The 26,599-nt window shown below is 45.6% G+C and overlaps 1 protein-coding gene across 1 annotated transcript in view; it reads left to right on the plus strand.

Annotated features, from left to right (window-relative positions):
• Positions 1-222: 222 nt before the first annotated feature.
• Positions 223-26,599, plus strand: part of SIAH3 (siah E3 ubiquitin protein ligase family member 3) — a 72,007-nt gene continuing 45,630 nt past the window's right edge. The window contains exon 1 of the mRNA XM_004054476.5: positions 223-527. Coding sequence (XP_004054524.1) covers positions 393-527 — 135 coding nt within the window. The 5' untranslated portion in view covers positions 223-392. The remainder of the gene's footprint in view (positions 528-26,599) is intronic.

The raw sequence follows: 26,599 nt of genomic DNA on the forward strand, positions 1-26,599 counted from the left end.
ATTAATAAATGGAGACACATTAAGCAATCAATTTTGTCAGCCTATCTCCCCAGCATTAGGTATGGTTGGCTGTAATCACAAGATAAATGCAATGTGCTGATCTATGGTAATGTTCAATAATACATTCTCCGCCAGGCTCAATTCATCAGGGAGTTTCGGTAGGGAAGGCATTTGTTATTGGCTGTCTCTGCACCTCAAGGATAACATTTCTGTCCTTTTGATTGGCCGCCTCACTGCTGCAAGATTCTAACCGTCTTATTTTGATGATGAATATGAAGGCGCGCTAAGCCGGGCTGGAGCGGAGTGTCTCAGAGGCTGCGCTCCTTCCAGGGCCCAAGGACTCACAGCTTCCTCCGCTGCCTTCCCGGACCAACAACCCCCCAAAAGTTGTGATGCTTTTCTTTACCCAGTGCTTTGGGGCTGTATTAGATCTCATTCATCTCCGGTTTCAGCACTACAAGGCTAAACGGGTTTTCTCCGCTGCCGGGCAACTTGTCTGTGTGGTCAACCCCACACACAACCTAAAGGTGAGTCTCTGTGTCATTTTACCTTCACCGGGCTCAGGTTCAAGTCCTTTCTCGGAGGCGGCAGCGACCCTCCGGCGAACGTGTGCAGCCCTTTGCAAACCCGGGTCGCGGGGGCTGGGACGGTGTCTGGAACCCGGCGTGTTTGCCTTGGCTCACTCTCGCTCTCTAGGTGACTGGGTGCTGTTAGTGACCGAGTGTTGTTTCCCCAGCTGGCAGGAAAAACTGGATTGATGGTCTGATGTCTTTCCCCGACGCTGTCAACCTGAGAGTGGCGTGGGGGGCAGAAGTGAGGGTGGTGGAGGGAACAGGGGGGCGTCCCCATCACTCCCCCTACTATTTGTGGGCAAGTGCTCAGGAGACAGGATTTGAAGTTAGCCAAATTCTCTCTGTCCCATGTGTTGGGAGAGGTGGTCAAACACGAGGATTTTAGAAGCTACTGGGGGGTGAGGAATCCTGAAACAGGGACTTGGACGTTGGTGGGGTGGGGGGAGGGTTCTTTCTGCAAAGTGTTTGTCCTTGTCCTCAGACTCGTGTGCGTGTGTGTGTGTGTGTGTGTGTGTGTGTGTGTGTGTGTGTGTGTGTGGTGTCGGGAGGATTTTGACTTATTTCCTTCCTGCTGGTTAGATGCGCTCTGTGTACTGGAGCAGGATTTGCCTGGCTTGTGTAATAATGACACCAGCTCCGAGCTGCTGCCGCCGCTGCCTGGAGCACCCTAGGCAGCTGGGTGCTGGGTTGCTCGCGGCTGCCTAGCTGCCCCGGGGCCTCAGGTCAGTGCCCTTTTAGAGACCAGACAAAATATGGGGTCTGGCAGAGCCGCTAAACATCACAGCCAAGACTGGGAAAGGAATGATGGGCCACTGGTTAGGGGTAGTAGGGAGGAGGGGAAGTCAGGGAGGTGGGGGCTGGGGAGAGGGTGCAGCTGAACTCCCCGGATGGGAAACTCAGCACCTTGCCTCTCTCCTAACATAAAAGATGGACTCATTGGAAGTTCCTTTCCTGTCCTCCTGTGTAAGGCAGGCAGGACTGAGTGCCGGGGGAGGGGCCATGTCTGCAGCGACAGTGCCTGACAGTCTCTGTGAGGATAGATCTGTCCCTCTGACCACTGCTGTTGGGCAGGAAGAGCATTGCCTGTTGTCCATTACTTTATAAACTCCCACGGCCAGACTGTCCTCAGCTGGAGCCCCGCAGGTCAGCGCTGATGGGTGCCCCCATTCCTAGAAGTTCCGCCGAAAGACAGCCGCCTGGAGCTGCTGGGGTTACATGCCAAGGCCAGTCCTGGGGGAGGGGCGATGGACTATCCTGGGACCCCTATGGTGCATCTGACCTAGGATCTGACTCTCTCTGATACCCCAGCTGTGACGAATGCCATCGCATGCAACCGTTCACACCTGCTCTTGCTTGCGCGCTCTTTCCTCTCATTCCACTATTTCTTTTCTTTTATAGCCTAGTTTTATAAATGAGAATTTACTACCAGTCATCCTTGGCAAAGCAAGTATGTAGTATACACATTAAAATAAAATTCTGAATTCCATTTTATGGCCACTTTTGAGACCGCATTCAAACTTCCATTATTTTGTCAATTTGCATTAGTTAGTTCCCTGGGGCAAGAAATTTTGTTTACTTCTGTTTTGTATTTTAATACCTTTAAAAATTGCTTATGAGACTTTAGCATTTCTGAAGTTTGCATTTATATGGTTCATTGACTGCAGCTGATGATGGAGAATAGAGAGGTGTTAAGGTCTCTGTGTGGAGTGAGGGGAAACCACTTGTGTATATTTCTCAATGATGTCTGCCTGGATTTTGACAAGTCGTCTTGCTGCCCTGACCCAGGAGTTCAGTCAGTGTTGGAGGCCTTGAGTCATCTCTGGCCAGCTGTGTGAACTTAAACTCCTCCTCCACCTCTTTGAGACTTCCCTTCCTCACCTTTTAAATGGGCTAATGAACATCTGCCCTTTCTCCACCTCAGCTTTTGAGACTGAAAAGAGGTATCAGAGGTGTTTCATAACTGTCCTCTAAAAATAATGTATGTTATTGTATATATAATTTGTAGAGTTCCAATAGCAAATTCAAAAGTTGTCACTTAACACCTTCAGGCAATTTAGAAATTGTATAATCAGCAACATAAAAATGGATGACGTATGCTTTGAGAGGATATAGCTCACTTTTTCACTTACACTCTTATTTGGCTTTTCATTTCCCACAAAAAAAAAAAAACACTTAGGGATTTTGCTCAGAGGAACATCACCCCAGATAAACAAAGCAAGTTGAGTGCTGCTAATGCCCCCTCAGGATTAGGCACACAGGATTTGGAGAGGGCGCCAGGTAGGGAGAGACCTGGAGGGTCCAGGTGGCCCATCAGGTAAGTTTCACTCCCTTCTCAAACCTAAGGGCTAATAGCCATTTGCAGAGCTTTAAAAGGACTAACTCCATAGGAGTGTCACTGCCCCATTGCTTGTATAAAAAGCACATGTAACCTCAAAAAAATTCTCCTTCTAAACGCTGATTTCCATAAACAGACCACGGAAATATGCCTTGGACGTAATAAGCTGTGATCTATGTAATGAGGAGGAAAGTCCTTCTTTTGCTAAAGGAAAAAAATAAAACCTGTGGCAGTATTAACCCAGAATAGCTATTGATCTGCCGTGCTTCCCCACATTTTGTATGACAGGCCAGTATATGAAATGGTGACCAAGGACAGAGAGACTGCAACCTTGCTTTCAATTTTCTGGGTTGCATGTAGCTACAAAGAGGGCTGGGAAGCTTGTGTTTTTCCTTGTGGAAGCATTTATGTGTTTTATCCTTTCCTGGGCTTTCCTGAGAATTCGAACCAACAGCATTTTAGAAACTGAGGCAAGTGCTGAGTTATAATCAAAATTCACTTACCAAGCAAAGAAAATTGTGTATTTACCATGCTTCCATAGGTCACCTTCATTCTCAATCTTATTATGGTGATTACTCAGTAACCTGGGATTCCTTCGAGCAAGCTGATGCCTTTCCTTCTAAATGGAAGGCAGAGCCTTCCTGGGGACATCAGATCCTCTGGTTAAAGCCATTACACCCCTGAAGCTCACCCTAATTAAAAGGGACATTTAGAGTAGCCAGCCTTGAACATAAGAGACCTCAGCTTTCAGTGAGTGCCAGGCAGTGGAGTGCAAACAAGACCATTTCCCTCAGTCTCTGCCTGTCTCTGTCTCTGAGGACCACTTGCACAGATTAGGGTTCCGAATGGTGCCCCCACTTCTTTCCACCCCATGAAAAGTGACCGTCAAGGAGCCAGCTCTCTTGGCCAGCTGCCCTCTGCTTCCTCATTCACAGAGGTTATTGAAATGTGACGAGCAGACTTCAGGCTGGCGCTCATGAGGGCTCCTGGTCCTGATTCAGCACTCCTCTTTCCCTCCTGTCCTTTGCTTGTTTCTAAACCAAGAAAGCCTTTCTCTCCTGGCTCCACTCCCATTGGCGCCAGCTGCTTCTACAGCGCCCTGCCCTGGGCAGCCCTGCCTTCTTTTGCCCCATCTGCAGAGGTGCCCTTTGAGGGGAGGAGCGGTCAGTCCCTGTGCCCAGGTTTTTCCAGAGAAGGCTCTGTAGTGCTAGGGGTCGGTCTGGGGTCAGTCATCAGCACTTCCCAAGCAGGCAGTAGCTAGGCTGAGGCTGGCTGAGTGACTTCCTCCTCTTAACCACAGCGTTTGATAAACAAGTTTCTGAAAGAAGAATAGCAAAATGCTGTCTGGCAAACTTCCATGAGGCCCTCTCTGATACCTCCACCCTGTGCCTGCACCACCCCAGACAACCCCATTAACCTTGAGTTGCAACAGAAACACACACGTGCACACACACACACACACACACACACATGAACACATGGAGTGGGAGGGGCATATGGGACAGTCGTGGCTTTAAGTGCCCGACAGATATGAAATCTAAAGCTGGGGCACTTCAGTACCATTTGTTGATGCATCCATGTGCCTTCCATTCTAAGACCAACTTGTGTGGATAAATGTGTATTGAGTGGCAGTGGGGAGGGTGGGAGCTGTAAGGAAGAGGAGGAGGCAGGGACCAGGAAAGGAGAGATGTGAGATGTGTGCCCACCTTTGCCATTTATGGGATAATCTTTGGAAATCCCGTGCTGCCCCGGGGTTTGCTAACTCTGTTTCACACAGCACAGCAGGTGGCTCAATGAGAGGTAAAGACCTGAGCATTGTCTAGAGATTTAGAGGTGGCCTTTGGAGTGTTCTGCGTGAATACCTACTTTAGAGCAGTTCAAGGCTTCCAACAAGACTGTTTAATAGCTGGTATGTGGGTTACTCAGTTCCTCTCCACACAGTCACCTCTGACAGTCCCATTCCCAGTCCTCTGGGCATTTCACTGTCTTGCTTCTCTGTCCAGTCTGGAGCCACTTTGCCAGAGGGGCTGGATAAAGGGTAAGGAAGGGGACCCCAAGCTGGTGGTGGTCACTGTGCGAGCGTTATTCTAAAGGCTTTGCAGCCTCTTCCAGCCCATGGGTTCTGTGAATATTGTATGGCACTCCACTCTGTGGGCTCAGAGCATTCGTGCGGCTTTTCTGGTTAATGGTGATTGCAAATGAGGCTCCTGAGTCGCATAACGGGGAGGCCCAGAGCCTGGAGCAGTAATTTGGTTAGCCCTGTGCCAGTGATTGAGTTGCAGGGGAGGCTGAAGCTGGCGGCTATGATGAGGTGAGCCGATTAACTCTGTACTGCATTTATCCAGCAGCCCCGAAGCAAATTTGGTGGAATTCTCTTCACTGTGATCCCTCAACCTGCAGGGACTATTTGGGAAAATTAGAAAATAGATATGGAAAGCTTTCTTTGAAATCCGCAGAGAGGTCTGAATTATTTGGATGGCTTCCCTGGGTAAGACGGATTATTTTCCTAGCAATTAACAACAAGAAAAAAAAATTAACTGTCTGTGGAGGTATTTTACCCTTAACAAAGTCATCTTCACCCAACTAGCTCTGTTCCTCCAAAGGGAAACAGTGACCTGGTTAGACAAGAAATGTCCTGTGGAAGGAATCAACCCAAAGAATGGAGACCTTACTGACAAAATTGAGACTAGAAGTTAGGTCTTCTAGGTCAGGTGCGGTGGCTCATGCCTGTAATCCCAGCACTTTGTGAGGCCGAGGCAGGTGGATCACCTTAGGTCAGGAGTTTGAGACCAGCCTGGCCAACATGGTAAAACCCAGACTCTACTAAAACTACGAAAATTAGCTGGGCATGGTGGCGGGCACCTGTAGTCCCAGCTACTCAGGAGGCTGAGGCAGGAGAATTGCTTGAACCCGGGAGGCAGAGGTTGCAGTGAGCTGAGATCACACCACTGTACTCCAGCCTGGGCAACAAGAGCGAAACTCCATCTCAAAAAAAAAAAAAAAGAAGTTAGGTCTTCTAACATCAGATCTATATTCCTACACTGCCCCAGGTTGCCTTCAAATTATGCTAAGTTAATGTCCTTTCCTCCAGATACATGGTGTGGGAGCGAAAACTTGCAAGGGTCCCCTTCCTGTACCCTATCTCTCCTCCTGGGGCCAGCAGCATGACACCCTGGGCTGTACCACACACCCTGCCATCTCCCCTTTACCACAGCCACATTTTCTTCACAAATTAGAGCTTCTAAGTCATCATCCTTCCTTACTCCCTCACCCCTTCTATGAGTTTGGGCCATAATTTTGAAAGACACAATCCTGAATGTTGAAATTGGGAAAGATGAAAGTCCCAAAAATATAATTATGGAAAAAAAATTTAAAAATGTTAAGACCTTTATTTACATTTTTAAGAGGAACATACAAAACACAACAGAGTGTTTTACAGGCCACTTAACACAATAAAAGAGGCAATAGTAACATACATATTTTTGCAAGCATAAACAGATATACTAACAACTGTAGCATGGGGATAACTTATAAGCAGACAAACTATATTCACAAAGAAATAGATCAAAAGGGAAATGTATAAACTCATATTACTATGATTACTAATTGTGTGCACCCAGCTTTATAACTGTGGCCATCTGAAACACTGTGATGGACAACTTAAATCTTTTGATGGACAGCTCAAAAACCAGTGAGTCACCATTGCATATGCAGTCACCCAAACCGCCGAGATCTCAAGAAATTGTACCTTTCACAAATGCAGATGTACAGAAAGGACATCTCTTTATTTACTGAGGAAATTTCAGCGTTTTTACACACACGCACAATGCATACACACAAAGTCAACGTTGTGATAATGCACTTTCCTGGAGTCGAATTTGCAAAAAAAAAAAAATGCATAAAACAAATGAGAACTCTCTGAAAGTCTCTACACAATGTATACACAATGTATACATCTATTATTGGAGACAATACGAAGATTAAATATATAGCATAGTGTATTGGCACTATGTGTGAAAGGGCAGAAGTAGTACATGATTAAATAATTTGGCAGGGGAGATTTTTTGTATCTTTCACCTGCATTTTCACTTCTTCTATAATCTTCGAAACAGTCGCTGCACTTGTATTTGGAGAGTGGTTGTGGTCTACAAATTTTCTAAGTGTATGCTGTCCATTTGAAAGTTTGGTTGTTGCTGGGCCATTGCAATTAAGTAATTTTCTGCTAACACAGCACCAGTGTAATTAGCTTTTAAACTTTTATCTTTCACCAATAAGTAGTTTCATACACTTAACTTATCACAGCACTTTTGTGAGGGATCAGTTTCACAGATCTCTTCCAATGTGTTGTAAGGAATGCATAAGAATGAATGATATTCGGCTTCCTCAGTACCAAATATGTATTAGTCAGGGTTCTCCAGAGAGCTAGAACCAATAAGATATGTATGTATATGGATATATGAGAGGGGATTTATTAGGAAAATTGGCTCACACAATTATGACGGCTTAGTAGTCCCATGGCATGCCCATCTGCAAGCTAGAGACCCTGGGATGCCAGTACCATGTCTCGCTCCAAGTCCGAAGGCCTTAGAACCAGGGAAGCCAATGGTTAACTCTCGTTTAAATGTGGGTGCTGGTGTAAGTCCTGGAGTCCAAAGGCTGGTGAGCTTGGGGTTCTGATGTCCAAGGCAGCAGAAGAAAAGTCTATCCCGGATCTCAGAGAGAGATCAATTTTCTTTCTGTATTTGTTTCTCCCAGCCATTGGCCAATGAGATGGTGCCCACCAACACTGAGGGCAGCTCTTCCTCAGCTAACCCACTCATACTCACACACTAACCTCCTCTGGAAACATCCTCACAGAAACATCCGACATAATGCTTTACCAGATTTCCAGGTATTTTTAAATTCAGTCAACTTGACACCTAAAATTTAGTTCACAATCCACAACTTAGCACCCATACGCATCTCTTTAAATCATACTTCATTTCCACATAAGACAATAACAAGGTAATAGTTCTGCCTAACATGATACAACTAACATGGTGCAGATATCCTGCGCACAACATAAATGTACTAATCCTTTCTCCAGATTTTGACTTTCAGAATTTTAACATTTGGGATTTTAATCTTTTGGGAATGAGATTTTCAGGGTTTTAGACTTAAGGAATTTTGATCTTTGGGGAATTCAACTTTCAGGATTATGATGTTTGGGACTGCATCTTTTGCGATTATGACCGGCACCAATTGTTAGCATGGTCATTATGACGACAACAGCTACTCAAAGCTGGCTTTGACTCCCCACACTCCCCGCCTGGCTGTCTTTCTCCACCTTCCCTTCCTCTCTGCAAGCTTTAGTGCTTGCTGTTTCTTGGTATTTTGTGAGTTATCTTTGGCCTTGAAGAGAATTGTGAATAGAACAATTTTTTGCCTCATGTGAAAGTTGGATTTGTCCTTAATGTTTAGCTTCAAAGAAAGCACGGAACCCCATTGGGCTCTGAGCCTGGAAGACAGGCTGGGTCTCAGGAAGACACTCATGCCTGCAGTGGGACAGGAGCTGAACGAGCTGGGACCTGTCATTCACAGAGCCAGGAGCCATGCAGATAAATCCCCTTCTCTGCTCATCCTGAAAACTTGCCCCTCATGACTTATGCATTACTTCTTTTCATTAGCAGAGGCTTGAGTAAGCACGTGGGTAGGTGGCTCTGTGAGGGGTATCTGATTCGAAGAGTATATATCTGCAGGCTCGATGACACCACTCCGAGATTCAGCAGGGTAGAGAGAGAGATGGAGGCAGAAACTGCGTGTCCCTGTGAGGTTGTACATTTTCTCTCTGCCCTGCAGTTCGTTGCACCTTGAGGACACAGCTTTCCTCTGAGCCCAGCATGGATGAAAAGGGGTTGATGCTCAGTCTAGGCTGCAGCCTCTGGAATCGAGGAAGGGCAAGACAGAACTCCTAGATCCCACTGTCATCAGAAAATTAAACATGAATGAGCTAAGCCCTAGGCCTGAGTTGCCTACACTCCAACCTGAGTTTCTACACACAGACACACACACACACACACACACACACACACACACAGAGAAATAATGGCAATTCTGAGATGCTCCCCTGTGTGGGCCCTGAGTGGACTCTGAATAGAAGATCACAGGATGTGAAGCCCAGTGGCTGTGGAATACTGGTCCCCAGCACAGTGGAAGAACAAATAGAGATAAACAAGACCCTTCTTCCCCACCCAGTCTGTAACCAATCAGCTTCAGGAAAGAGTTAAGTGGGGAAAGTGGTGTTGGGAAAGAAGAGAAATGTTTTAGTTGAGGACTTAAGGTATGAGTTTTGGAGTCAGATCTGGGTTTGAATCCAATGTTGCATTCCTTGGATAATATCTTTGGCCTCCCAGAGTCTGCATGCTCTCCCCTATAAAATGGTTGTTGTAAAGATTAAATAATATGATGTACAGGCCAGGCACAGTGGTTCACGCCTATAATCCCAGCAGTTTGGGAGGCTGAGGCAGAAGGATTCTTGAGCCCAGGGGTTCGAGACCAGCCTGGGCAACATAGTGAGACCTCGTGTCTCCAAAAATATAAATATTAGCAAAGCATGGTGGCCCACACCTGTAGTGTCAGCTATTCAGGGTGGAGGGGCTGAGGTGGGATGATCGCTTGAGCCCAGGAGGTCCAGGCTGTGGTGAGCCATGACTGCACCACTGCACTCCAGCCTGGGTAGCAGAGCAAGACCCTGTCTCAAAAAATACACATATGATTTATATAAAGTGTTCAGCACAGCACCTGGCATATTATAATTACTCCATCAATTGTAGTTACCATCATTACTAGTAGGTGAGTCCTGCAGAGATGTTACCTGATGCACAAAATGTGACCCAAGTTCCTTTGCCTAAGTTTGGGTGACCAAACTTTTACTCCAACTGTATGTTGGAGGGAAGGGGGAAGGTAGAGCAGTAAAAGGACATACCTGCTGAGGACCATGTTTTGAAGCACACAGTGTTTAAGCTGAGAGCCAGAATAATGTCCTAGTTTAAGGACCCGGTCTAACAAATGTGGCTTAAGGGGATGAAGTGACTTGCCCAAGGTTCCCACTGATGAGGCTCCAGCAGAGCTGGGGATGGCACTTTGGTTAAGGACATTGCCTCTCTAATATGTCCCCATGGCAGTGTTGGACCTCTTCCCGGAGGGGTCTTGTTCTCAGGACCATGCCAAGGTATAAACCAGCTGGACAACAGCGGGGCATTAAAAAGGCAAATGTTCCTTGTGTCTCTAGCGCTGGCACAAATATATAGTGAGGGACAGGGATGAGGCTCCAAATGAAGTCACCAAACCCTTGCAGCCATCATCCCAGACCTTCAAACAGCAGGATGGATCCAAAGGCTACATATTCATCTTGACTATGGCACCATCAGAAAACAGATCAGAAACAAACATAATGTTTTTACCAGAAGAACAGGGTCTTTGTGGATTATTTAGAATTGTGGTCTAACTGGAAATGTCAGTTTTACTTGCAAGTTGCTATATCTTGTAATCATTTCTTGGTCCTTTAATGTATTTTTAATCAAGAATCTATGATAAGGAGGGCACTGCTCATTGCAGGGCTGTTTCCAGCTGTGGCACAGCACTGGAAACAGCATGGAGCAAGTAGCCTGAGAAAGGAAACGGTAGGCCCTGGCTCCCCAGGACAAAAAGGACAGGATCCTCTGCAGAAGAGATGGGCCACTGCAGCCCCTTGGAGAGGGAGGGCAGGGTTAGCTTGGCATTAGGAAGGCCCCATAGAGATGAAACCAAATGTAGATCAATAACACAGATTTTACAAGAGACTGGCCAGCAAGCCTAGCCACCTGCCAGCTTCATAACCAGACTTCATGGCCTCTCGGATCTAACTGCTATGACTCTGCCAAGATGTGACATGGAGTCCGGGGTAAGTGGCCACTTGGAACACTGGTTCCCTCTGTGTACTTTAGGGATGTATAATGACTTATACTAGGCCAAGGCAGCTAAACATCCTGAAACCCTGATAATAGTTTTCTACCGTATTAGTTACACACACAATAAAAACAATAATGATAATAACAACCACAAAATGCTACATCCAGGAACTATGTTAAGTGCTAATGCATTGAATCATCACTGGGAAGTAGTATATTGTTATCATTCTCCATTATACAGCATATCAAAACAGAAAAAAGTTAAAAAGCTTACTCAATGTCACCCAGCTCTTTGTGGCAGAACCTTTTTTAAAAATTAAAATTCTGTGCTTTAAAGCACGTCTTGATATGTCATCCCTCAGTTACTTTTCATAACAAACAACTGAGCCGACATGCTTGGCCTTAGGATTAATATTGAGTATATTTCACTTTAAAACGCTGAGCTGAGACCCTGTCTTATTCATTCTGTGTGTATAAATGCACACAAAGATGCTCCGGCTCGGGGTGGGCAATCCTGGTAGCATCCTCTGTGCTTCTCTATGCTGCCTGGTGGGATCGAGTTCCTGTGGCCTCCAGCAGTGACTTCTTCCCTTCTTCCTGCTTGCTGGAATAGCCTCCCAAATTTACTACTGCATCCAAATCATTATCTCAGGCTGTTTTTGGGGAACCCAAATTGAGATTATGTGTATATTTTTTAACTACCTAACATTTATCGAGCACTTACTAAGTGCCAAGCACTGTGCTAAGTGATTTACCTGAATTGCCTTTTAAAAAATCCTCAGGATAATTCATTAGTCTATTTCCAGTTTACACATGAGGAAGCTGAGGCACAGAGAGATGAAGTAACCTGTCCAGAACCCATTCCATGAGCAGCAGAGTTTAGCTTGTGGTTTTTCGTGGTTTTTTTTTTGGCCAGAGTTTCCCTCTGTCACCCAGGCTGGAGGGGAGTGGTGCGATCTCAACTCACTGCAACCTCTGCCTCCTGGGTTCAAGTGATTCTCACACCTCAGCCTCCCAAGTAGCTGGGATTACAGGTGCACACCACCACGCACAGCTAATTGTTGTATTTTTAGCAGAGATGGGGTTTCACCATGTTGGCCAGGCTGGTCTCGAACTCCTTACCTCAGGGGATCCACCCACCTCGGCCTCCCGAAGTGCTGGGATTTCAGGCGTCAGCCATGGCACCAGGTCTAGCTCTTGCTTTTAACCTTGATGTTGAGCTAGCTCTCCTTCCTGATCATAGAATTGGTTGTCTGGAAGCTTCTACAAAGAGCTAAGCCCTCCAAATTCAGGCTTGGTAAAAATTAATGATTTTTGTTTGTTTGTTTGTTTTTTGAGACAGAGTCTCACTCTGTTGCCCAGGCTGGAGTGCAGTGGCGCGACCTCGGCTCACTGCAACCTCCGCCTCCCGGGTTCAACCGATTCTCCTGCCTCAGCCTCCTGAGTAGCTGGGATTACAGGCAGGTACCACCACGCCCGGCTAATTTTTTGTATTTTTAGTAGAGATGGGGTTTCACCGTGTTAGCCAGGATGGTCTTGATCTCCTGACCTTGTGATCCACCCACCTTGGCCTCCCAAAGTGCTGGGATTACAGGCATGAGCCACCGCACCCGGCCTAAAAATTATGGTTTGTATACAGTATTTCTGGAAAATCTTTGACACAACTTTATGTAAATGCTCAACTCAAAATTATCCTGAAGGAAAGGAAGTTTGTGCTCTATGACCATGTTTTTTTAAGAAATGGGTTACCTGGTTTAACAGGTAGACAAAAATGTCTGAAACTGGGACTGATCTCCAAATCTGGGCCATATGATTGTCTTGTCATTATCTAACAGTGGAAGCTGGTTGGCCACATTGGAAATGCAAATGCTCTCTAAGCATCCAGATACTATGAAACAGGCTGCTTTTTCTCTAAAAAATAAAAAAGTTAAAAAAAAAAAAAAGAAGAGGAGAAAGAAGTCTTTTTATACAAAGCAAAAACGGCCTTTAAGACAACGTGGCTTTTAGCATGTAACACCTGTTCTCTAAGAGATCCACAGGCCTTTGAAATTTCCTTTCTCATTAGCGGCCATACTCTATAACTAAATTTATTTATTTTCCCTAAAATCAAAGAGGAACGAAATTTTAATGACCATTTCCTACCAAATTTAACTCAGCTTCTACCTTGGTTTCTGGTAAACGCTTCCCCTTATGCCCTTCCAACATTTTCTTTTTCAAACACTGCTGTGAGAAGAACCGAGTGAAGGAGGCATCAGGGTGAGAGGTGGGCTTCTGGAAGGAAAGCGGGATGATGCGTACAAGCCATGTAACCAGGTCGAAAGCCAGAGAAAGGAGGGACTGTGTCCACATTGACCCCAGAAAGCGGGAGAAAAACACTCAAGCAGGAGCCAAGGAGGGAAAATCACCAAAGGAGGCCCCAGAGTCACCTCATTAAACAGCACTGACATCTGGGAAAAGTCACCAAGGGGTGCAGAAGGCTCGCCGGAGAGACTGGAATGGAAGGAATGAAAAGGAAACCTAAGGAAAGGCCTCAGACATGAGTGATATGCCGTCATCACCATTCCCTGTCCTCCATGATGTCTGCTTGTCACAGTGCCCCCCAGTGTGGTGGCCTGGGGGCACTTGGGGCGGGCGCTGGCACTGCAGGAACCTGACTGTTCTCTGCCACCCCCGTGCCCTGTGCAAGCCTCCCTGTAAGCAGGAGGGCTGATGAGCACATCAAGAAGCTGCCTCATTGAAGCCAAAGTGCTACATCTGTTTATGGTAATTAAATAAATGCCAGTTGGACCCTTCTCAGTGTGCTTACTGAAGCAAGTGCCAGAAACGCGCTGCTCTCCAAGAATCGGAGAGAAATTAGAAACAGAAAGGCGAGCTCCCAGGCACTTACCACCCACTCCTTGAAAAGACTTGGCCAAGGAGGTTTATGCAGAATCAAGAGGCTAAGCTTTCATTTGCAGTTCTGGCTTGCTTCCTTGTGTGGTCTTGAGCAAGTCACTTAACCTTGGCTACTTCATCTGTCAGATGAGAAGATGGCACTTGCCCTTTACCTCCCTCCAAGGTGACCTTGGTGTGCAGAGATGAGTCTTTACAATTGAACTGATTTACAGGCTGCCTCTTTTCAAAAAAGTTTGAGGCAATTTACACCAAATGGGGGGTGATGTGGTGAATACAATAGACATAAAATAGAGAATGAAAACAGGCTACTTTTATGAGCTTAACCCATTTATCATGGGTGACAGAAATTTAGTAGAAAAGAAAAGTCCACAGAGGTATTTTAAACACTTCTCAACACGTTGGAAACATCACGGACTTTGGACTAGGATGTGGCTTCAAATTTAGTTATAATATTCATATCTGTGAGATCCTTGGCAAGTTACTTAATCACCTTGAGCTTCGTTTACCTTGCCTGTAATAATACATACAATGTGAGACTAAAGAAGAATTAATATGGTAAATATAAGCAAAAGCACCTAGACCAGAGCCTGGCACACAGTAGTTCTTTCATAAACATTGATTTCTTTTGGCCTGCATGCATTCCTTCTTCCCTTCCTCTCTCCCTCCCTCCCTCTGTCCCTCCCTCCCTCCTTCTTTCCTTCCTTCCTTCATTCCTTCCTTCCTTCCTTCTTTCCTTCCTTCCTTCTTGTCTTTCTCTTTCTTCCTTTCTCTCTGTATTTCTTTTCTTTCTTTCTTTTTCTTTCCCTCTCTTTCTCTCTCTTTCCTTCCTCCCTTCCTTCCTTTTTTTCATTCTTTTTCAAATTTAAATAAGGAAGTCCCCAGAAAGCTCCTCATATTATTTGATGAGTAAGTTAGAGAAGAACCTCTGGGAATGAGAAAGAGTTTGAAATTAGGAAAGGAAGTGAGCCTTGACGTGTAGAGAAGGGACAAATCTTCAAAATGAGTAATGACTCTATGAACGAATCCAAAGTCACCAGATGAGTCTCTTAAATTCTCTGAGTCTTATTTTGTTACTGGAGTGTAGAATTAATAAGATTGGTTTCCTCCTTTGCCCCCTAGATCTCCCCAAAAGATTTGGGAGTAGAAAAGGGAGAGCTGGGAAGATGTTTTCTCCATGTGAAGCTGAGAAGACGAGGGCCACTGTTATGGTGTCCCTAGGGGACACAAATCCAGACAGACATGAAGCTTCACTGGGAGGCATGGGGCTGGCACTAGGGCGGCAGATGTCTACACATTTACCACTAACCAATTATAAAATAAAGATGACAAATGCAATTCTCTTTTACTCTCTGAGGTCACGTGGATATGTCCAAGCAGACAGGATGTGGTGTCTGCAAAGTGACCACTGGCAAATATTACAGGCAACTGGGGACATCCAGGAATGTCCAGCAACAGGAAGCAGGGTCATGGCCCACAAGGTTACTGACTGAGGCAGGATTTCTTTATTTCAACTTTTAAGTTTGGGGTGCACGTGCAGGATGTGAAGGTTTGTTTCATAGGTTAACGTGTCCCATGTTGGTTTACTGCACAGATCATCCCATCACCCAGGTAGTAAACTCAGCATCCATTAGCTGTTCTTCCTAATGCTCTCCCTCTCCCCATCCCCTCACAGGTGCCCGGTGTTGTTGTTCTCCCCTGCTATGTGTCCATGTGTTCTCATCAATAATCAGCTCCCACTTATAAGTGAAAACATGCTGTATTTAGTTTTCTGTTCCTGCGTTAGTTTGCTGAGGATAAGGGCTTCCAACTCCATCTATGTCCCTGCAAAGGACACGATCTTGTTCCTTTATAATATAATGGCTTCCAACTCCATCTGTGTCCCTGCAAAGGACATGATCTTGTTCCTTTTTACAGCTGCATAGTATTCCATGGCGTATATGCACTATAGTTTCTTTACCCAGTCTATCACTGATGGGCATTTAGATTGATTCCATGTCTTTGCTATTGTAAATAGTGATGCAATGAGCATATGCATGCATGTGTCTTTACAATAAAATAACCTGGCAGGACTTTTCAAAACCTAGTCCCTGCCTTCTCCTCTGTGAAGCCTTTTCTGCTAATCCTTGACCCCCTCTATCTGCCTCACTCGTTCTCGCTGATTTTAAGCACAAAGCTCAGACTCTCCACTCTACGCATTCACTTGCATATCCGTGTCCCTATCAGATGGTGAGTTCCCCAGGGGCTCTGTATCCCCAGGCCTGGTATAAATGACTGGCTGGTATAGTGGGTGCATAGTAGATGTAGGTCTAATTAATAAATAAAAGGCTAAGAACTTCAAGAACAAGGCAAGAAAGTGGGAAAACTAAGCGTGTTATCAATACAGAGGCTGAAGAACAGGGAAAGAATCAGGCGTCTCCCAAAGCGCGCTCTAAGGCAGAAACGTGATATTCAGAGAGCTGTCATATACAAGTCCAGAGACTGAGGAGCAGTGAGACTTGGTCCCAAGCCCCGCAGATCCCTCCAGCCTGTGGAGAGTGTTAAGTTTCTGAGCCAGACTGGGACCGAGCTCACAGATGGGGTAGATGATATATAAGGTTTAGCGTAATGGTAAGTGCTGGTCTCTGGAGTCACACTACCTGGGTTCAGCTACTGCCTCTACAGCTGCCAGCCATGTGACTTTGGACTTGAGGTTTAGCTTTTTGGGGACCTCAGTTTCCTCATCTGTAAAATGGGGTAATAATAACCGCCTGCCTCCGCCGGTTGTTCTGAGGACTAAATGAGTTAATATAATAAAGTGCTTGGCACAGAATAAATGCTGTACAGATGTTAGCTGCTATTATTGCTATTGTTGTTGTTATTATTATCATTACTAGATGTGAGGAGGGAACCCTTAGTTCATAGGTCCTGATGCTGGTGTAGTGAAAGGAGAGAAAAGAATCTACTGTGTCCGGCTTCCATTTACTGGATTACAGCTGCTCTAACCTTGACTGATTAGTAGTTGATAATCTGAAGACTAGTTCTCTACATGCTATTGAGAAATACTTTAAGTTTCATTTTTGGAGAGGCTGGGAAATAGTCACTATCACAATAATACCAAAGGTTGGCTTTTTTGAAAAATGGGTTTGAGATTTGTTTGTGAGTATATTCAAATAAATCAGGGAGCTTTGTGGTTTGGGAGGTGGTGGGAGAGAATCAGTCTTCCTCTTTCTGCCTTCTAGTCTATCCTGTGGGCTCTCACACCTGCTGAAGGGAACAAAAGAACATGAAAAGGGCCCTTTAATAATTAGAGGACAGTTTATATTTACTTGTCTTTAAATACACACTTATAAAGCACTTACTATGTGTTAGGCACGCCCTGTTCTAATTACCAATATTAATTTATTTGATCCTTAAATAACCCTGTGAAATAGAGCTATGATTATATAGATGAGGGATCTGAGGCCCAGAGAGGTTTAGCAGTGAGTCCAAAGCCACACAGCAGCAAGTGGTAGAGTCAGGATTGTGAACTCAGGAGTTCCTCCTGCATCACCTCAGAAGGCCTAAGTTTAGGTACCTGCACAAGACGGTCAGCGCCCCTCTTCTGGCCCACAGTAGGTCGGTTTGTGGGCTTGACTCTGGGTGGCCCAGCTTTGGAAGGGAGGTGTCATGCCCCACAGACACTGAGCTGGAAGCCCAACGGGACAGCCTCCAAGAGGACCGGGATGCTGCCCACCAGAGGACCGGGATGCTGCCCACCAGCCATGGGCCCTGAGCTCCCAGGGAGAACTGCCCTGGAACCCGAGGCCTCTCTGCTGCATCTTCCTGTTGGTTTCCTATTCCTCAGTCTCAGAAGGTGCTAACTTCTGAATTTCAGTGAAATTTGAGGCCCAGGGGATATTCTCCCTTCTTTTCCAAGCAAGAAGAGAAAGTCCCAGGGAGCCCATCGATGTCAGTAAGCAGGTCTGTGTGATTGCTGGGCCTTCACAATCGGACAGCCTTTTCTTCCCCCTGGTAGAGATAAATGTTGATAACTCAATGATGATGAAAACATTGTAAAGTGTCAAGCACAGCATGTTTAGTTACAAAAGCTGGGAATAATTGCTTCAGCTTTGCTGCTAAGAAAACCAGTTGTTGAGTCCAGGATAATTCTAGTAAGAAATTGGCATTCAGGGATTAATTGTTTGGAATGTAATGACTGCTACAACCCAAACTAATGAGAACAGAAGGCAGTTTCCAATTAGAATTCCGGGAATGAGATAGGCTTTGCCAGGCTGAATGGTACAGAATGGAAGGGCTTTTTTTTCCCCTTCTTTTTTTTTTTTTCTTTTTGACCTCAGTATTGGTTGGGCGAAAAATAAGAAAGCATTTTGCAAGAACAGCTTCTGAGAAGACTGGCCAAAAGTCTGTGCAGACGCCTCAGGAAAACCCTTGATTGATTGTTAAAAGCCTGGCTGAGCTCTTCCTGGAGGCCCTCAGCAGGTTGGGGGCAAGAAGGCCAGGGTGAGTCATCGCCATGCTTGGGAGAGGGAGCCAGCTCTGGGCATGGAATCAGACCTGTCCCTGCCACTTACCAGCTCTGACCTTCAGCAGGTCATGTCCCCTTTCTGAGTCTGTCCCCCTGTTGCAAAACCAGAATGGATAGCAGCACTTACCCTGCCAACCGCAATGGTTTATCGTGAGGATCAAATGAGAAAATATCTGACAAGGTGCTCTGCAATCTTTAAATCACAATGTGGATAGAGAGTATCATTTGGATGAACCACCCTCCTTCTGTTCCTTTTATTTGTGTGCTTAGCCCTGCCTTGTTCTAAAAAGGACTGCCGTGTGTGTGTGTGTGCGTGTGTGTGTGTGCATGTGTGCGTGTAATTTCTTTTAAAGCTATGAGCGCCATGTAGAATAACTGTCATGGCAAGCAGCTGGTCAGTACCAAAAAAGACCCAGGGTGGTTGACTGGGTCCAGCTACACAATAGCCTGAGGGCCCTGGGAGGGATAGCTCTAAGGGAGTCTAGGATGTCTGACCTTCAGCGATGCCCTTGTCAGACCTGGATCATGGATGATGGAAGAGAAATGAGGAAAAGAAGTGGGAGTAGCTCCTTCATTCAAGTGTTTATTTATTGAGCACCTGCTATGAGCATATATTTATTGACACCTGCTGTGGAAAGTGGTGCTATAATGGGGAGAAGAAAAGAATCCTTAGAAGATGCCCACTATAATGGGTACCTCATGGGAGAGGTCCCAAATTTGTCACCTCTTTCCCAGTTCCTATGCAGTTTCCCCCCACCTCTGTCTCTGTTTTCTGGCTGTCATTGGCAATAGGGACGCTGAACAGAATTTCCCGAATTCTTTCAACTACCCAGAAGGCACATGCATCAAAGTCCCACCACAAAATAAAGACTCTTCAGATTGCCAACAGGACTTGGATGATCAGAGCATGTTCTGAGAGAGGATTTAGACCTGATACTTTTAGGATAAATCAAAGTCAACAGAAAAATAGCAAGTGTTGCTGAGGGTGTGGAGGAATTGGAACACTTGTGCATTGCTGGTAAGAATGTAAAATGGAGCAGCTGCTATAAAAAATAGTATGAAGCTCCTCAAAAAAATTTAACATAGAATTACCATATGACCTAGAATTATACTTCAGGGCATATACCCAAAAGAACTGAAAATAAAAAGTCAAACGGATGTTTATTGCAGCATTATTCACACTAGCCAAGAGGTGGAAACAACCGAGTGTCCATCAACAGAGGAATCAATAAACAAATGTGGCAGATACATACAATGGGATATTCAACCATAAAAAGGAATGAAATTCTGACATCCTACATGAGTAAACCCTGAAAACATTATGTTCAATGAAATAAGCCAGACCCAAAAGGATGAATATTAGATGTTTCCATTTACATGAAATTTCTCAAATAGGCAAGTCCATAGAGACAGAAAGTAGATTAGAGGTTACCAGGGATGAGGGAATTGGAAACAAGGAGTTCCTGCTTCACGGCCACAGTGTCTCTTTGGAGTGAGGAAAGGTTCTGAAAATACATAGTGGCGATGGTCATACAAATTGTGAATATAATTAATGCCACTGAATTGTACGCTTACACATGGCTAAAATGGAAGATTTTATTTTAGATATGTTTTACCACAATACAAAATATATTTACTTTGCTCAAATCAAAAAAGGCCAAGTCCCCAGGCAGGGTTGGACATGGCAGGGCCCTTGCCCACCTGGGTGGCCGCACCCCACACCTCTCTTCCCTCCTCCCTAGGCACTTCCGGCTGGCTCTCCCTAGCACTCATCTTGCCCTCCCACCCCTGAGCTGGAAATGCTCTCCCGCCCTCCCAAAGTCCATCTTCTCAGGCCAACCAACCAAGGTGGGATTCCCTGGCTGTATGCTCTCAAGGACCTATGCTCCTTTTCTCCAGAATATGCAGCTTAGCAGTGGGATATCTGAATGGTGTCTGACTCCTCCATGAGACATGAATGCTGTGAAAACAGGGTTTTGGTTTCATCTCTCCACTACAGAGACACTGCCTGTAGTAGGCCCTCAATAAATACAAACATGTTGGGTGAAGAGACACATGAAGGAATGAGCTGTTCCATCTTCTTTCTCATGTCCCCTCCCTCCTCTTTACCCCATTATCCATTACCCACAGCACTCACCGCTGTCTGAAACAGTGTGATGTCTTTATTGCTTTATGTTTCTATGGTGTCCCTGCCTTCTCATTAGAGTATAAACTGCTTGAGAGGAGGGACTATTTCTGCCTTGCCCACCATAGCTTCCCCAGTCTAGAACAGTGCCTGGCATATTGGAGGCTCAATAAATATCTACTGAGTGAATGCATAACAGACCTTCATTAACTCCTTACTGGAATATCTTCTACTCCATATCAGTGCCAGAGTTGTATGTCTACAAATATCGATTTGCGCGTGACCTTCTTCTGCTGAAAGCCTTAGTGCCTCCCCCAATTCCTGGAAGTAATAAAATCTGTGTTCCTTTTGGTGCATACACTGGCCTCTCCTGGCAACCCCTTGTCACTGATCATACCTTCTCACCGCTGGAAGGCTCAAAGTCATTACATAGACGATTCATTTTTTTATTTTATTTTATTTTATTTATTTATTTATTTATTTTGAGGCACAGTCTCACTCTGTCACCCAGGCTGGAGTGCAGTGGCCCGATCTTGGCTCACTGCAACCCCCACCTCCCGGGTTCAAGCTATTCTCTTGCCTCAGTCTCTCAAGTAGCTGGGACTACAGACATGCACCACCATGCCTGGCCAATTTTTGTATTTTTAGTAAAGACGGGGTTTCACCATGTTGGCCAGGCTGGTCTGGAGCTCCTAACCTCAGGTGATCCGCCTGCCTCAGCCTCCCAAAGTGCTCGGATTACAGGTGTGAGCTACCACGCCCTGCCAACATAGACCATTCTTAACTTATTCTGTGCTGTCTCCCCAAAATACCTTCCTCTGCCTTTTTGGTTAGTACTTTCTCACCTTCTAGGACCACTCAGAGGTCCTCTCCTGCTCAGAGCCCTTCCTCAAACCTCCTATGTCTGTCTCTGACATGGTATAAAACTGCTACCCAGCTGGGTTCTCCCACTAGACTTGAGGCCCTGAAGAGCTGGGAGCAAGTTTAGTTCATCTTCATGCCTCAATGCCCGGCAGAAGGTAAGCACCAGTGAAGAGGGCTTTAACCAACCCCAACTCTTCAGAGTGAATTTGGGAATGAAGCAAGTTGCCTCTTGATTGAGATGAATGACCTCAGTGTTGTAAAACCACACTTAGGCCAGGCAGGTGTGTACGCTAAGCTCTGCAGGACCCACCTGGCCTGCCTCGGGCTGTGCGCCTACCCCACGCCTTGAGGAATGTGCATCCCCACCTGACTGTCCCCACTTGGAGCTCACACTTCCCTTTCTAGGTCTCTCTCTGGGTGCCTGGGGCTTGCTTGTCTTCTGCAGGTCTGTCCTTCTCCCAAGAGTGCACAGTGCCACCAGCGTGCATGCCCCTGACAGGTATCCAGGCTCACTTTTTATGGAGACTTTAGACAGAACTTAGATGTACAGGCTCAGGTGGCCACATACATCAGGTATGGGATGGAACTAGGGATGGGAAGAGAAGCAGGTGGCTGCCCCTGGAGCTACAGCTGACTCTTTGCAAGGGACGTATTCTAGAACTCCAAGGAGTCCGAGCCCTCTAATTCAAACCTGGCTTTCTCATGTGTTATGAAAATGTTCATTTATCAAGATAGGAAGAAAAATGGACTGCATTTAACAGCCTTTTGGCTTAGTGTGTACCTCTGAAACATTTAGACAAATGGTTCATGCTTCTTTCTGTGACCCTTGCCCAGGGTCTCGCAAATGTTAGAGGCAGGCCTGTACTGCAGCCAGACAGGAAAGCTGCACCCCGGGACAGAAGGCTCCTGGGGTGTGGTTCATCATGGCCTCGAACCCAAGCGCCTCTAAAAACAAGATAATTGCTGCCCTAAATAGGAGTGAGATTTATTAGAAATTAGAAGCAATGTTTGGTCTTCTCAGAGGGAAAAAAAATACAGAAAGGGAAACAAGCAAGACTGTTTTGCCTCAAACTAATTGATGGAGATAGATGTCAGAACAGGGGTTATCTCTGGGGGCAGGAGCGCAGGTCTGCCTGGGAAGCGGCATGACAAAACCTTCTAGGATGTAGCAAGTGTTCTATATCTTTTGAGTCAGGGTCTTGGTCTGTCGCCAGGGCTGGAGTGCAGTGGCGTGATCATGGCTCACTGCAGCCTTGACCTTTTGGGCTCAAGCAATCCTCCAACTTTAGCCTCCCAAGTAGCTGGGACTAAAGGTTGACACCACCATGCCCGGATAATTTTTTTTATTATTATTTTTTGCAGAGACAAGGTCTTGCTATGTTGCCCAGGCTGGTCTTGAACTTCTGGACTCAAGCAATCCTCCCACCTCGGCCTCCCAAAGTGCTGGGATTATAGGTGTGAGCCACTGCACCCAGCCATGTTCTATATCTTGATCTGGGTGGTGGTTACTGGGTCACGCATAGGTTAAAATTCACTAAGCTGCACAGTTGAGATTAATGCATTTTACACACAAGCAGTTTTTGGAGTCAGTCAGCTTGCTGACTTTTGCTAGCTCTATGCCCTTGAGCCAAGTTACTGATCCTTTGAAACCTCAATTTACTCCATTGCAAAGTGAGTAAAATCAACACATCTACCTCACAGTGCTGCAGTGCTGATGAAAGGTCTTGGTGCTTAATCAGCGGTAATTCTAGATTAACTATTATTAACTAAGTTATGTAAGCTATTGCTTATTAAAATGCTTTGAAACTTTGAAAAGGGTGGATTTTTTTAAATGCAGTTTTTCTGCAAAAAAAAAAAAAAATAGAGTTAATTCTGTTCAAAACTCTCCTCCTTTCTAACTATTCTGTCAATACCACTTGTTTTCACTGACTGATTCCTTTTAAACCACACATGGGTCTAGATGCTGGCTTTTCTGCATGGTAAGCAGGTTTCCCCTTCACCATCAGGCATGACAATGAGACCGGAATTCAATCCTAGAGGAAACCAGACCACACTGTTGAAAATGACTTATTGAAAGAGACCTTTATTGTCATGGACTTCACCTCGGGCCCCCTGAAAGAGGCTTGGTCCTGGGTGCATTTGATTCCTTATGGAAATGTCCTGGCTCTAATCTAATTCCACATGGAAGCTTAGCCTGGATTGAGAGGAAATTTGGACTATCTTTCATTAGATAAGCTGGGATAGCAGTTTTTGAGTCTCGCAAAATAGTGAATTATGCCTTCCTTATTATACTGTGGTTAAATTTTGCTGTTCCCAAAATGCAACTTCAAAAGGAGAAGTGGGCTACGACACAGAATCCTAGCAGCTTTCAGAGTAGCATTTGTTCATTTGTCAAACCTTTACTTGGTGCCTGCTAAGGACAGGCACCGTTGGGGTGAAGATCATCAGAATAAAGATCACCATGCCCCTCAAAGAGTTTAGCTAGTTCATCTCTAAATGAGGCATCAGGACCATGAACTTCAGCCACGGAAGGTTATGAACCAGTCAGGGTCAAATACTCAAGAGGAGAAGGGCAGGAGAAGAAACCTTCACAGAGCACTCCCATAGGTCAGACAAAGGGGGATGCTTGGCTTATGATATCTCATTTAGTCCTCCCAACAACCCAGTAAAGCAGTTATTGTTATTCTCATTTTACAGGTGAGAAAACTGAGGTTCAGAGGAGCTAAGACATGGCTGAAAGTTGCAAAGTCCATTAGCAGAGGTGGGACTGGCTACCTAATTTGTGGGGCCCAGTGAAAATGAAAATGTGGGCCTCGTTGTTAAAATTTAAGAATTTCACAGCAGTGACAGTAGTGCATTAAATTGGGGCACTGTTGGAACTGCACAGATTGGATGTCCATGAAGCCAGCCTTGAGTGGAGATGCTACAAACAATTATGGAAGCAGAGAGAAGGAAAGACAGAGGTTGGCTAGAAAGATAAAATTAAAAACTTTATTGGTAGAGGTGGTAGGGGCCTGGAAGGGAAATGTTGCTTTGGTATCATGTAGTCTGAACACAAGGCTACCCTGGTGACTGCTTTTACTGAATTAATCAGAGCCTGATGTAGCCAGGAATTGAATGAAGTATCTCCTAAAGCCTATAGGACTCATGAGTCTGTCCTGGGAGCAAACCACCTATACTGAGGGAGGAAAGGAATCCAGCTCTAGGGTTCCTTTGCTGCTGTTTGGAACTTTCCCAACCCCTCTGAGGACACGGTGACCTCCTGGACTGGCTCCAGGCCTGGATTGGACATGTCTGTAGAGTTCCATATTAGTTAGAAATAAAATCAGTTATAAATAGCAGAATGGTCAAATAACAGTGGTTTGAACAAGTAGAGGTTTGTTTTTCTTACAAATCACAGCCTGGGGGTAGATGGTTTCTAGCACAGTTCAGGTGCTCAGAATGTCAGGATTGGCCTGTCTCCTCTTCTCTTGCCCTTTCCTTCGCATTTGCTGCCTCGTGTTTGCAAGACACTGGCTGCAGCTCCAGCATCTTGACTGTATTCAAGACAAATGGAAGGGGAAAAGGGTGACACTGTTTCATTTTATTAGGAAAGCAAAAGCTTTCTCAGGATCCTCTCCTCCAAAAGACAGCTCTTAAGTTTCACAGACCAGAGCTGGGTCAGTCACGCAGGCACCAGAACTGTCAAGAAGGGCCAGGGAAACAAAGAATAGTGATTGGCTCAGAGCTAAGAGTGGCCACTTAGCTGACATGAATGAAACTAAAGAGCTGTTAGCCATGAAGAAAAAAGGAATTGGTGGTGGGCAGGCCGTTAAAACTGTGGTTTACTCGAGAGACTAATCTAGCCCGCTGAGTTCATCACAGTTAATGTGTACATCTCCCAGAGACAGTCCTAGGGGATCGCCAGGTCAGGGTTGGTCTGGGCGTCAATCTGGAAATGTTTGTCACCCCAGAATGTTGGAGGGGTGCCAGCCTCTGCAACCCACAGCCCTCAGCCCTCACATTATCTTTTTATTTTAGGGCACCCACAACTCACACGTAGAGTTTAGGTCTTTCTGAACCTGCCCTACCTTCCCTCCTGGACTATAAACTCCTAGAGAGCAGATTTTCATGTTTAATTTGAAGAAATATGTTTAACGTGTCCACTATGCTAGGATTGAGCTATTAACATGTGATGAAGGCTGCAACATGAACAGGAGGCAAGTGATAAGGTAAAGCATAGAGAGTAATAAATAATAAAGCCCGGAGAGTCAAGGAGCACTTGCAGAGAACGCTATTGATTGATCCATCCATCCATCTATCCACCCATCCATCCATCCATCCACCCACCCATTCATCCATCCATCCATCCATCCATCCATCCATCCATCCATCCATCCACCCACGCACCCACTCATCCATCCATCCATCCATCCACCCACTCATCCATCCATCCATCCAACCATCCATCCATCCATCCACCTACCCACCCATCCATCCGTCCATCCACCCACCCACTCATCCATCCATCCATCCATCCACCCACCCACTCATCCATCCATCCATCCAACCATCCATCCATCCATCCACCTACCCACCCATCCATCCGTCCATCCACCCACCCACTCATCCATCCATCCATCCATTTAAATGTTTATTTAGCACCTACTATATGCCAAGCATCATCCTAGGCTTTGAAGATGTATTAGTGAATGACATAAACAGGTCTGATCTCACAGGGTTTACAATCCAGTCCAGAGAAGAAGAAAATGATAATAAGTAAATAAATATATCAGGTAATGTTAAATGCTTTACAGAGAATTAAAACAAGCTTCTATGGACTGAGTCATCCAGGAAAGCTTTCTTTAAAAAAGTGTCACAAGAGCTCACATCTGAATGAAAAGAACATGCACTGAACCAGCCATACAAGGCTCAAGGGAAAACGCCTTCCAGACAGAGGCTAAGGAGAAACCAGGAAACAAAGACACAGGGCTGGGGTGTTGAGGGCCAGGGGGAGGAAGGCAGAGATCTTTGAATGCTGAGAGACTTGGGTTTTGGTCTTCATGGTCAGGGGAGGGAGCCTTTGGAGGAAAGCTGTAACTCAGAGAACAAGGCCTAGGAAGCGAGGGAGCTGGGGTAGGGCTGTCCTACAAAACGGAGAAATGTCACAGGCACAGAGGATGTAGCCAGAACAGGTATGATATGAGAGCCCAGTGTGCACTGATGCTGTTGAATGAATGAACAGATGAGGAAGCTGCTCAGAGCTCAGGAAAGCAGCAACAGAAAGTACTGTCCCAAGTAACTTCTTGCTCACCAAGTTGTTTCCTAAGAGACTCAGCATTTCACATTTTCCCCTATGGTTACCTTCTGCAGAAAAGTGAGCTGGGAAAAGTGGAT

This window comes from Gorilla gorilla, chromosome 14, assembly GCF_029281585.2.
Source record: "Gorilla gorilla gorilla isolate KB3781 chromosome 14, NHGRI_mGorGor1-v2.1_pri, whole genome shotgun sequence".
Lineage (NCBI taxonomy): Eukaryota > Metazoa > Chordata > Mammalia > Primates > Hominidae > Gorilla > Gorilla gorilla.